At 48.3% G+C, this 13,586-nt stretch overlaps 1 protein-coding gene across 1 annotated transcript; it reads left to right on the top strand.

The window, feature by feature from the left end:
* The first annotated feature begins 73 nt into the window (after nucleotides 1–73).
* Acot8 (acyl-CoA thioesterase 8) lies at nucleotides 74–13,268 on the top strand. Its single transcript, XM_052726226.1, is given in 8 exon segments — nucleotides 74–311; nucleotides 1,797–1,933; nucleotides 6,765–6,990; nucleotides 10,405–10,462; nucleotides 10,464–10,563; nucleotides 11,094–11,288; nucleotides 13,023–13,105; nucleotides 13,107–13,268. Coding segments are annotated over 8 exon segments (963 nt in total). The 5' UTR covers nucleotides 74–183; the 3' UTR covers nucleotides 13,143–13,268.
* Nucleotides 13,269–13,586: the final 318 nt, after the last annotated feature.

Here is a 13,586-nt window from a genome sequence, read left to right as displayed (position 1 = left end):
AGATGGACCCGCCCACTCTGCAATTGACAGGCATATCGACCAATCACAATCTGCATCTTACCCCGCGACGCCTTCGGGATTTCCGGCCGCTGGGGCGACCTGCCGGAAGCGCTGTGCGCCTATATAAGTTTCCGCGTACCTGGACAAGCGCAGTGTCTTCCGCGCCGGCAGTGAGAGGTCAGGATGTCAGCGCCAGAAGCCCCGGGGGATGCGGAGGGCGACGCCGACCGCGACGACCTTTCCGGAGACCTCCGTAGTGTGCTGGTCACCAGCGTGCTCAACCTCGAGCCGCTGGATGAGGATCTCTTCAGGTAGCCGGCTGCACCCTGAACCAGGCCCGCACCCCTGTTTCAGTATAGAGAGTTGCGATCACCGCCACTTCCCGGTGACCCCCACTTCTGGGGTTAAGAGTTCTGTTCAGGCTTCAAGCTCTGCGGCAGTTAGGAGAAGGCGTGTCCCTGACACCCGCCCTTGCTGTTCACCAGGAGGCAGGGTCACTGGGTTACCCTACTACAAGGCAGCTTAGCTTGGTAGAATCAATCCATCGAGGGCAGAGGTTTGCCTTAGGGTACTCAGCGGATCGTTTTTTAAAACCAATGCACAACTCTAATAAACTCACTGCCTTTTTTCCCCCATCCTGTCCCTGCACCATTAACTGGGGTCTGCTAAGTCATTACTTATCCTGGAGTATGTTTTCTCCCCGGCATCACTGGAAGTTGGTGATTGCAGTACGGGTTTATAACAGTTTTTTGTTTTGTTTTGTTTTGAGACAGGGTGCCACTCTATGATCCTGGCTGTCCTGGAATTCACTGCATAGACCAGGTTGGCTTGGAACCCACAGGGATCCACCTGCCTTTGCCTCCTGAATGCTAGCAGGACCTGGCTGGTTAGTGACAGTTTTTTTGAGACAGGGTCCTCTATATAGTTCTCCTTGGCTGTCATGGAACTCTTTGTAGACTAGGCTGACCTTGAACTCACAGAGATCAGCATGCCTCTGCCTCCCAAGTGCTAGAATCAAAGGAATGCACCATCATGCCTGTTTAATGACAATATTGGCCTCCACAGCTCTCTGATTTTATCAGAAGCTATCTTAACTTTGATCTTTCTTTCTTCCATCTAGGTAATTATAGCTTCTTGGGCCAGGAGTGGTTTTCAAAATGTATTATAATGAAAAATGGTGTCTTCAGGGTTCAGGCTCCAGCACTGAGCAAGCCCTTTCACCTAGAAAGCCAGGCCAAATTGTTCATCTGTGTTAAATTTCACAACCTCACACCCTTGGACAGTTTTTTTGTTTTGTTTTTTGTCTTTTAAAGAGGTAGATGGGATGTCTCAGGGCCTTTTTAGCACTGAAGCCAGTTCTTGGGAAGAAATGCCTTGTCAGTTAAGGAGTGCCGGTGACAAGTCTTCATCCATACAATCCAGCCCCAGACCTGCTTTTGGGTACCTCGTGTCCATTCAAGGCCTCAAGCGACTTCTGGCCTCCGCCTTCCCCTGGTTTGGGGAAGGGAAGAAACTATGGACTTGAAACTGCCCAGGACTGGTAATGGTTGAGTTGTGTGAACTTGCTCTCTGTACTCCTGCTATAAATCGAGGGAGCTAGTTTGTTATGCTTGACCGAACAAAGTCCACAGAAGGCTTGGGTAGACATAAAAACTGAAGTTTTATGCTGTGACCTAAGAGTGTTTGAGAGCAGAGTCCTTGGCTTTCCTCAGGTTCTCCATGAGAGATCCTTCACTGAGGCTTATGGAATTCAGAGCACTCCTCCTCAAGTCTCTTCCACTTTCCTCTCCCCACAGAGGAAGACATTACTGGGTACCCACCTCCCAGCGGCTCTTTGGGGGTCAGATTGTGGGCCAAGCCCTGGTGGCTGCAGCCAAGTCTGTGAGTGAAGACGTCCACGTGCACTCCCTGCACTGCTACTTTGTTCGGGCAGGTAAACCCCCTTCCCTAGTTCCTTGCTTGTAGCCACCCCTGATGGCCCAGCCGTCACTTCTTCCTGGTTCGGGCAGGTAAACCCCCTTCCCTAGTTCCTTGCCTGCAGCCACCCCTGATGGCCCAGCAGTCACTTCTTCCTGGTTCGGGCAGGTAAACCCCTTTCCCTAGTTCCTTGCCTGCAGCCACCTGATGGCCCAGCAGTCACTTCTTCCTGGCTTTGAAAGCTGACTCAAGAGGAGAAGAAATGGGAGAATCAGAGAAGAGAATGGAGAAGGGAGAGGGGATTCCCTGAAAGGTCCCTAGGGGGCTGAGGATGTAGCTTAGTAGTAGAGCACTTGGCTAGCACATGAAGGGGACTGTGTTCCATTCCCAACTACCAAGAAAAGCAGGGAGGCAGCCCATCGTGTTGGTTCAGGTCTGGTCTTGGGAGGCTGAGAAAGGCTCTGGAAGCAACCTAGATCCTTAGCACACTCCCTGAGACCCACTAAGTACTTGTTTGATGGTTCTTAATGCCACAGACTAATGCTTATCCGCTCTTGGTGGGCCTTTCCTTGTAGCTTTTCTGTTTTTTATTTTCTGTTGAGATAGGGTTTTTGTGTAGATAGAGTGTGACTGTGTATGCCTAACTGACCCGGGACTCACAGAGATCTACTTGCCTCTGCCTACCGAGAGCTGGGATTAAAGGCATTTGTCCTCTTTTATTTAAAAAAAAATATGTATTTGCTTATTTTTTTAAATGTATGTGTATATGTATATGCCTAAATGAATTTATATGCACCACGTTGCTTTCCTATTGTCTGACGAGGCCAGAAGAGGACATTGGATACCCTAGAATTAGCAGTTGCAGGGGATTGTGAGCCACCATGTAGGTGGCAGGAACCAAACATGGGTCTTCTGCAAGAACAAGAAGTGCTCTTAACTGATAAGCAATCTTACCATCTCCTTTTTCACTTTTTTGTTATTGTTTTGAGACGGGGTCTCACTGTGTAGCCTGGCTAGCCTGAAACTCACCATTTAGACCAGGCTGCCCTTGAACTCACAAAGATCTGCCTGCCTTTGACTCCTCAGTGTGTGGGACTAATGGCTCTCTTCTTCAGTCTGTATACTCTTCTAGGGTCAAAATTGCTAAATCTTCAGAGTACTGTCAACTGCTATTGGGCTAGGAGGTGGGCAGTTTGGGTTGGAAATTCAGTTTCAGCTTTATAATAATTACTAGGGTCATGGAGATCACCTTCTTCTGCTGAGATTGAGGAGAGGCAGGACCAGAGATATTTCAGTAGGATCTTTTAAACTCTGAAAGCTCTGGGCTCAGACATAGGGCAGTTCTCATTGCAGACTCTTGGTCTGGGCTGGTGATGTAGATCAACAGTTGCAGGGCAGCTTGTAGCTGGAAGTTTTCCTGTGTCCCACCCGGCCCTGAGGTCCACAGCCACTAATAAAATAATCACTCAGAGGCTTATATTAATTACCAACTGTATGGACTATGGCAGGCTTCTTGCTAGCTAGCTCTTTCATCTTAAATTAACCTATTTCTATAAATCTATGCCACGTGGCCGAGGTGTTACAGGTCTGCTGGCATCTTGTAGCTCCTTGAGCTGCCGGCTTGAGTCTCCCCTGACTCTGCCCTTCATTTCACTGTATCTCTGCTTGGATTCCCCACTTGCCTCTAAAGCTGCCTTGCCATAGGCCAAAATTAGCCAATGGGAGCAACACATACTCACAGCATACAGAAAGACATCCCACAGTAGCAGCTTGCAGAGTGGAGGCCCTATGTTCATCCCAGGACCACTAGGAAAAAACAAAACAATGGAACACTCACTGTCTTGTGCTCTCCTGGAAAAACAAACACATGTCCTTCTAGGTGACTCAGCAGGGAAAGGCCCTTGTAACCCGAGTTCAACCCCTAGAACCCGAGGAAAGGTAGAAAAGAACCAACACCATTGAGTTGTCCTCCATCCCCAGCATGCCTACCATGGCAGGCCACCCCTCCATATAGTCACATATACACACAATAATCAATTTAAAAATACACCCCCCCATAAACAACACTTACTTTATACTTTTTCCCTAGTTTTAGGGAATCACTGTATTCCATATAGCCTAACCAGCTGGTGGTGGTGCACGCCTTTAGTCCCAGCACTCAGGAGGCACAGGTAGGTGGATCTCTGTGAGTTCAGGCTAGCCTGGTTACAGAGTCAGTTCCAAGATAGCCAAGGCTACACAGAAATCTTGTCTTAAAAACAAACAAACAAACAAACAAAAAAAGAAAATATTGGGGGACCAAACCTGAGGACCTGCGTTAAATCCTCAGACCCACATGGGAGAAGGGCAGAACTGACTCTTGCAGTTAGTTGTTCTCTGGAGCTCAGTTGGTAGAGTGCTTGCCTGATGTGCTGAAACCCTGGCCTTAATCTCCAACGCCAAATAAACTGGCTGTGGTGGTTGTTAGGGTCCTGGAGAAGCCTCACTAAAGACCACCACCCACGTATGCAATCAGCAAGAGTCTTTATTACCAGCATGCTGGGGCAGTCCCTCTTACACAAAGGCAAAATGTTGACAACCCCCAGAGGCTCCCAGGCTTCTTTTAAGCACAGCTAAGGGGAGTTCCTAGGGCAGTTAGGTCGTTTCAGATATGATTGGTTTAAGCAAGTGGCAATCATATTAGTATATTCTGATTGGCTAGGGCTAGTCAGGGGCTGGTTAAGGATACGCCTTTTCCATTTTGGGGCAGGCCTAGACAAGTCCCAGGCTTTGTCCTTATTTGGTTATCACCTTGAGCTCAGTGTGATCACTGGGGTTCAGGCCTGGTACTGCATGTACCAGGCCTCCTCATCCTTGGTGTCTGTTGGGGTGTTGGAGATTGGTTGTCCTTTGTTCTCGGCTCTTCCTCAGAAACTGCTTGCTCATTCTCAGGAAACTGAAACTGAGGCCTGCTCTCGGACAGAAGGCTGAGCAGCCTGTCATGGCGTCTGCTCGGTCCTCTCACTGGTGTGTGCTTGTAATCCCAGAATTCCAAGAAGTCTAGGCACAGAGATCAGAAGTTCAAGGATGTTTTACATAATGAGTTTTACAAGACCCTGTCTCAAAGAAAGAAAAGAAGGGGCTGGAGAGATGGCTCATCGATTAAGAGCACTGACTGCTCTTCCAGAGGACCTGGGTTCAATTCCCAGCACCCACATGGCAGCTCACAATTGTTTATAACTCCAGTTCCAGGGGATCTGACACCCTCACACAGACATACATGTAGGCAATGCACATAAAATAAAAATAAATAAATTATTAATAATAAATTAATTTTTTAAAAAAGAAGGAAAATGGAGAGTTGAGGGTGTGGCCCATTGGTAAAGCTCTTACCAGCATGTGACAAAAGCCTGGGTTCCATCCTCGGTTTAGGGAACGTCAGTAGGACCCACCCAGGGCACTTTACAGATACGGAGGTGATGGTGATCTTTCCCTTCCCAGCCTCCCTTTTGCTTTTCAGTGCTATAAAGTGTTTGAGTGGTTACTGGGCCTGGCCCAGTCCTTCCCTATATGCTAGTTGAGAGGGATTTGTGCTTCATTTCGAGACAGCCTCATGTGTCCCTGGCTGGCTTCAGACCTGCTGTGTAGTCATGGGTGACCCTGAAGTTCTGATCCTCCTGCCTGCACCTCCTGGGTGCTGGGATTACAGGCACACATCACCACACCTTGTTTACTTGGTATTGGTTAGAACCCAAGGTTTCCCTCATGTTAGGCAAGTACTATACCAACTGAGGCATGTCGCAGCCCAACATGTGGCCATACTGTGATTCTTCCAGCCTAGTGAATGACTGGGTTTTGTTTATCTTTAAGCTAGATTATCTAGTCTGTCTTGGAATCCCGATCCTTCTGCCTCAACCTCTTGCAAGTTGGCATTACAGACTGATCCATAAGTATAATAATTGGCTTTGATTCTGTAATCAAACTATTCTATAATAGTTTTGATTCTGAAATCAGGGAACACTTAATTTAAAAAATAGAATAAGTGTGGGCCCAGCATGGTGGCACATGCCTTTAATCCTGGAGTATCCTCTGTAGAGTGAGTTCCAGGCTAGCCAGGGCTACACAGTGACATCCTGACTCACAATCAAATCAAAAGGAAAAGAAAGAGATATTAGAATAAGTGTTTCAATGAGCCAAGCAGGGGAGATTGGTATTTATAAACAGAGAAAGGCTAAAACCATAGAAACAAGAAGCGAATGGTCATCTCAGTTACTCTCCTTGGGGCTGGAGGTGTCCTTCGGTGGCGAAGCACTTGCCTAGCATGCATGGAGACCCTCGGCAGCCCCAAACAGCAAGGACTTGGCTACTAACTGACAGCTCTTCTAATGTTCTGCCTGTTTCAGACTTCGTACTAAGTGGAGAAAGCAATTGTGTGTCCTAACCAATCACCTAGACTGTCCCCTTCCAGTTGGTCCTCCTGCAGCATCCCCAGCCTCACAGCCTCCATCAGGGCACACCTAGCACATCTGTTTTCTATTGTGGAGATGCCACACTCCCATGCCTGTCTGGGTCTCTGCCAAAAGCAAGTGATAGCAACATATTGAGAAATTTATCTTTAAAAAGAGAAAAAGAAAAACAAGAGGGGTGTGATGGTAATTCCACCTGTAATTCCAGCACTTGAGAGGCGGAGGCAAGAGGATTGCCCTGAGTCCTAGGCCAGCCTAGGCTATAGGGTGAAACCTTGTCTCCAAAGAACAGCAACAGAAAATGAGGATGAGTAGAACAGAGGTGTCTGCTTACCAACTGATGATGACAGACAGGGCCCATGGACTTACTCAGGGTCACCTTGTCCCTTCTGTCCACTGCAGGAGACCCAAAGGTGCCAGTGCTGTACCATGTGGAGCGGACGCGAACCGGAGCAAGTTTCTCAGTGCGCTCTGTGAAGGCTGTGCAGCATGGCAAGGCCATCTTCATCTGCCAGGCCTCCTTCCAGAAGCTGCAGCCCAGCCCCATGCAGCACCAGTTTTCCATGCCCACTGTGCCCCCACCCGAAGAGCTGCTGGACCATGAGGCCCTCATTGACCAGTATTTAAGGTGAGACCTGAGGACTCCAGGGAGGTGGCTTTTTGTTGTTGTTTTTTAATTTTCAAGCTTGTTTTATTCTTTAGTTTTTATGCTTTTAGGGATCAAACCCAGGGGCCTCATGTGTGGTAGGTAAGTGTCTACCACAAAGCTATACCGCAGAGCTTGTGACATTTACTACTTTGACCTATAGTAAAAATCACATTTAGGCTCTGGGTATGATCCACATGCCTTCAGAGACAGGCAGATCTATGAGAATTCAAAGCTAGCCTAGTCTACATGGGGAGTTCCCGGCCAGCCAGCTAGCCCTATGTAGTGAGAGCCTGTCTTTCAATAAAAAGAAAACAGTACCTAGATGGCTAGATTTTAATGCATTCTGATATTTCCATACTATTGTCTGTTTCTTCCTAACAATTATCACCATGTGTGTAGTGTGTATGGTGTGTTTGTGTATGTGCATGCCACAGAATATGGGGTACTCGGGATGACTCTGGAGTTGGTTCTCTCCTTCCACCTTTATATGGGTTCTGGGGATGGAGCTCAGGTCATCAGGTCTGTATGCCGTCTCACTGGACCCCCATTTCTTTTATTTTTAATTAGTGTATATTGTGTGAAGTAATGGGTTTCATTTGGACAGTTTCATGGATGTATATAATGTATTTTTATTATTATTTCCGCTTATTACCTCTCTTGTTCCCTTTCTCTTCCCATATAGTCCCAGGGCAATGTTCTCTCTCTCTCTATCTCTGTCTCTGTTCTCTCTCTCTCTTTCTTTTGAGGCTGTTTTCTCTGTGTAAACCTGGCTGTCCTGGAACTCTCTGTAGACCAGGCTGGCCTCTGCCTCCCAAGTCCTGGGTCTAAAGGCGTGTGCCACCACCACCCAGCAGTGTTTTCAGACTCTGGCTCCTACTCATTAGTGGGCCATGAAGCCCCTAAGTGGGTTCTGACTAAAAATATAAACTAGATTCCAGCACTTGGGAGACAGAGACAGGTGGATCTTTGTGATTCCTAGGTTAGCAAGGGGGTACATAGTGAGACCCTATCTCAAAACAATGGGGGTGGGCTGAAGAGATGGCTCAGCCATTAAGAGCACGTGCTGCTTTTGCAGAGGGCCTAAGTTTGGTACCCAGCACCCACAGGGAGGCTCGTAGCCACCTCTAATTCCAGTTCCGAAGGCTTTGCCGTGCCCTTCTACCCTCCATGCGCACTAAACATGAGTGTGGCACACGTAATACATGCAGATAAACGCTGATACACATAAAGTAAAAACAAATTATTTAAAAATTTTATGTACATGGGGGGCTGGGGGTTATACTCTGTGATAGAGCATGTGCTTAGCATGCCCAAGGCTCTAGGTTCAACACCAATGCTGCATGCACATATATGTATATAGAAATATATGTATTTTATATACAGTATATATAAGCAGAAAAGGAGATATTGGAGTCCACTGTGCAATTTCAATTTCAGTTGTGTTTCTTGTTTGCATTAGCATACGTGCATGTGTATGTTGGGTCCTAATGTAAAAGGCAAAGCTTACACTCATCCCGCAGCCAGCACAGGCCTGGGGTAGCTTTACTGTTATTAAGATATTGGCTTGGGGCCGAAGAGATGGCTCAGCAGGTAAAGGTACTTGCTGATGACCTGAGTTCAATCCCTGGGATCTATAGAAAAGTGTAAGTAGGAAACTGATTCCGTGTATCATCTTTGCGTACATGCTGTAGAACATGTGCATACTGCCCCTACTCATCCATAATAAATGAAATAAAATATTTTAAAAAATTGACCGTGGGTTCAATTCTTGTACTTGAATCCAACAATACACATTTTTGCAGCCACTGGGTAAATAAATCGCCTCCAGTCCTCTGACTGACCCCTCCTACTTCAGGCCTATGATGCAGCAGCTTTGGAGTTCATGTATGGCAGGGTGAGTGTCCTCCTCTGGGACCCTGTTGCAGAGTATGGCCTACTGGTTAGTATCTTCACTTTAGTGTCTTCTAAATATTTTGACTCTACCTTGGTAAGATATATTTCTCACTGAGATCACAACAAATAAAGTTTGACAAATGCTGGACTATGGGCAAGAGCTCTGGATACAGACACAGGCACATGGCTTCTGGCCAGGGCTGTGGCCTCTGTTAGTGCCTACCTGCTATGCGACTTCCCCATCCAGCAGCCTCTCAAGGCCCCGAATTCTTCATCTAAAGTATGGGAGCAGCCATTTCTCCAGCTGTGCCGATGGGCAAGAGGTCCTGTAGCATGTGCTGGACACTGGGGTAGCAGCAGGGCATGTGGGATGGGTGTGGGTTCAAGAGCCTGAATAGCCAGGATTCAAGTCTAGACTCGGTCTCTAATATCTGTATGAGCTTGGACAAATGCTTGCCCACTCTGAGTCCATACCTTTGGTTATACCTGGATCTAATCATAACTCACCTCATAAGGCTGCTGTGAGGATTAAATGAGGTAAGAGGTACACAGGCACTTAGCAGGTGCTATGTGAGTATTATACCACTAACAGCCAAGAATAAAACACAGGGCTTGGTGTGCACAGAAATAAAAATAATGTATTCTTGTTAAAGGAGCCTGAATTTAGGACTGTGCTCATTAATAAGGTAGCTACTAACCCTATAGGCTATATTAAATTAATGAGCTAGAATGAAGAGTTCTTTTTGTATGTGGTGCTAGGGATCGAATCCCCGGGGCTTTGTGCATGCTAGCTCTCTGTCATGGAGCTGCATCCCCATCCCACATCCCTCTTCAATGTTGTTCTTTAGTTACAGTAGTCACATTTCAAGTTCTCAGTCCTCATGTGACTGGTGGCTGCCATGGTGGACAATGCAGATGAACAGTCCACCAGATGGGGTGGAAAGAGCAGAGCCTACTAAGAGCACTGAGGGGTCCATGGAAATGGTCACCCCAGCACACAGGCTCCTAACTGCTCAGGATAGAGAATGCAGACACATTGGGAGACTTTTCTTCAACGTTCGCAGTAATGAGTGGTTGATGTATGAACTGTGTGTGGGTCCAGACTGCCTGACATCAGACCCTTCATTCTCTGAGCAAGCCACCTGGGTTTCCTGTGATCATGTCTCATCAATTGGAGTGAGGACCACACTTGTCATGTGACATCCTGGCAAGGAATGGGTTATGGTCGTGTGCAATGCTTGGGTTGGTGCCGAGGTCTTAACTGTGTGTTTGCTGTAAGACAGGTCACATCACCTTTCTCGTGTTTCAGATGGGAATAGGTTCAGAGAGATAACAAGGCTGCCTGGCTGAAGTGATGAGGAAGGGGTTCAAACACTTTGCCAGCTCCATGAGGAAGCTTTGCAGGACAGCAGACCCTGTGGACAAATGGTGGGGACCAGAAGAGGCAGCACAGAGAAGCTCCCTCTCCTTGGGCCTCCTTGTCCCTGTCTTTACTTTCAGGGACCCTAACCTCCACGAGAAATACCGAGTGGGGCTGAACCGAATTGCTGCCCAGGAGGGTACCTATTGAGATCAAGCTAGTGAACCCACCCACCCTGAGCCAGCTGCAGACACTGGAGCCCAAACAGATGTTCTGGGTGCGAGCCCGGGGCTATATTGGTAAGAAGGACCCATGAGTTGGAGAAAAACACTCCAAGTGTCTATTTGCCCTTGTTGCTAGAGTATCCCACTCTCTCTTTGGGCCCATTTCCTAATCTGAGTTCTGCAGAATTTGGCTCTGTCTCACCAGAGCCCTTCCCCCTTTAACATGAGAATAATGAGGTGACTGTAATCCCATTGTTGGCCCTTTCTGGGGGAAGCAAGGTACCTTGCTGAGGGTTCTTATCTAGGTCAGCGGCTAACCATAGACGTCTTTGTGTAAACTGGAAGGTGCCTGTTCCAGGACTGCAGAGTGGTTGGGGGTGAGAGACTTGGGAAGAATGGCTTTGCATTTGTCTTACCCCTGGCCTCCCTAGTCCCCACCTCCTTTATCCTTCCACACACACACACTCCCACCCCCCAACCCTGGGCCAGGTGTCCTTGCACAGTGACTACTTTGTGTGTGGTAGTCCTTTTCTCCCCCACCTCCCTGCAGATCCTGAGCTGGGCAGCCAGGAGCCCAGGACTGATGGGGTTGGGACCTGTTGCAGGGGAGGGCGACATCAAGATGCACTGCTGTGTGGCTGCTTATATCTCTGACTACGCCTTCCTGGGCACAGCACTGCTGCCCCACCAGTCCAAGTACAAAGTGAAGTTCATGGTCTCGCTGGACCACTCCATGTGGTTCCATGCCCCGTTCCGAGCTGACCACTGGATGCTCTATGAGTGCGAGAGTCCCTGGGCTGGTGAGTGTGGGCCTGGGGGCCAGTGTCCTTGGGATGGTAGGGAACCTGCTTTATTTGTAACTGTTGCTGCCTCTTCCTGCTTTCTGGGGATGCTGCACAGGGCCCTTGCACACTGCTGCCCCTCAAAAGTATCCAAACTATGCCAGGAATGATTGAGTTTATCTCAGAGACCCAGTGCATGTGCCCAGACCACTTTAGTTTCCGTGTACGAACTTGGGAAAATCCTGTCTCCTTTCTGAAACCTTTTCTTTTTTGTTTCTTTTTTTTTTTGGCAGGGAGGGGCAAGGTCTCACTATGGAGCTCTGACTTGCCTGAGATCCATATCTCTGCTCTGTGAATATTTGTGTGCTCCTGCACCCCAGCTCTTTTTTTTTTTTTAAACCAACCAGGGTCTCATGTAACCCCTGTTGTCTTGAACTCTATATGGAGTGGAGTCTGGCTTGGAACTACTGATCCTCCTGCCTCTACCTCCCAAGTGCAGGAGCCACCATGCCCTGCTTCTCAGTTTTTTCATCTGAATAAATAGGGTTATATTTGACAGCACTATCTAAACCTAGTAAGCCATCAGGCTGCCACTTGAGGGAGCTTTTTTCTAAACAGATTGCATTCTGCCCCAGCAGGTCCTGGATCAGGTCCAGGAAACTGCCCTTTTTGTTTGTTTGGTTTTGGTTTTTCAAGACAGGATTTCTCTGTGTAGCTCTGGCTGCCCTGGACCTTGCTCTGTAGATCAGGCTGGCCTTGAACTCATAGAGATCCGAATGCCTCTGCCCTCCCGAGTGCTGGGATTAAAGTGTGTGCCACCATGCCTGGCTGTAAACTGTGTTCTAAGGAGCTCCCTGAGTGATTTCATGAGTTGGCAGGATCTGGAAGGGCACTCAGTGGTCTCTAAGGATGCTCCTGTAGCGAGCCGAGAGAAACCCAGACTCATTGATGTCTATGTTAGAGCCCTGGCTCTTTTCTAATGAAGTACACTTCAAAGGAAGAAAAGCTTTGCTTTATAAAACGGACAAAAACTTAAGCAACCCCTTACAGTCAGGAAAGGGTTACTGGGATACCACCGAGCATCACAGGACAAGATTCACGACCTTGAAGTTAGGACACTCAATCAGCTTTGGCCTGATCCTTGGGGCCAAGCCTGAGCCTCTTTGTACTTTAGTGTCATTGTCTGCAAAACAGTACAAGAAACAAAGCCCGTGCTCTCTGGCTACAGTTAGATCTGAGTGGGCTCTGCTGCATGTAAAGAAAGCCAAAGTTAGCTTCTTAAGAATAACTATCTCGAGCCAGAGCCACCAAGGTTAAGAACCTCTAGATGGAAAGGAATGGGAGGCCATACCTTGTGGTCTCAGGTCCTCTCTCAGCACTCCCTCCCCTTGGTGGTGGATGACCAGCTGGGAGGACTTGCTTGGCTTATTACAAAAGGAAAGAATGGGATTTCTGACCGGTGGTCTGAGAAGCGGCATCTGCTTGGCCAAGCCTGTGGAGACTCTTGTCTGAGTGTCTTTCTCTGGTCTTCTGAGGAAGTGAGCACATATATGAAAGTGCTTTTAGACCATCTACAGGAGGGGAGCCCCCTCCCCCAGTGACTATAACAGGCTCACACGGGTATTTGGAGTAGTGCGTGATGTTCCAATGTACCCTCGTGTGGGGCAGCTCTGCCCTGTGTCAAACCCCTCCCCAGGCAAAGCAGGGTTGTGCTGAAGCAGAGGCCATCCTCACCCTTCTCCTTGCCCACAGGTGGCTCTCGAGGGCTAGTGTATGGGCGGCTGTGGCGTCGGGATGGGGTCCTTGCTGTGACCTGTGCCCAGGAGGGCGTGATCCCGATTGAAACCTCGGGTGTCAGCGAGTAAACTGTAGTCAAACGTAACTGGCTTGGCCTGGGCCTCAAAGAACTCTTGCTACTGCCATTTCTAGGGCAGGAGTCACAGCTGAGAGCTGGGCTTCCTGCCTCTCACATCCAATAAAGAGATTGCTAACACTGGAGTAGCTGATCCTTAATTCCCCTGGGCAGAGCTACAGCCCTCCTCCTGTCTCTAAACTCCAGGACCCCAGCAGTCCCCAGCGCTTCAGCCAAGCTGTTGTACTGGTGTAGAGGCCCACGGAAAGGAAACATTGATCCTGACCTCGTGGTAGGCTGGAGAGCCGATGCCAAAACTTCCGAATCCTTGTATCATCCTAGGATAACCCCAGCCAAAGCTTGTTTGGGAGTCCAGCCCCACAAAACGAATTCCTCTCAGTCTGCTGCAGACTCTTTCTGGAACTACTTTTGGGGCTCCCATAACCCCTTTCAGCCCCCGGTTG

Source organism: Peromyscus californicus, unplaced genomic scaffold (assembly GCF_007827085.1).
Source record: "Peromyscus californicus insignis strain IS unplaced genomic scaffold, ASM782708v3 Scaffold_7__1_contigs__length_154581171, whole genome shotgun sequence".
NCBI lineage: Eukaryota > Metazoa > Chordata > Mammalia > Rodentia > Cricetidae > Peromyscus > Peromyscus californicus.
Note: the sequence above shows the minus strand (reverse complement) of the source record. Positions and strands in the feature narration are given on the sequence as shown.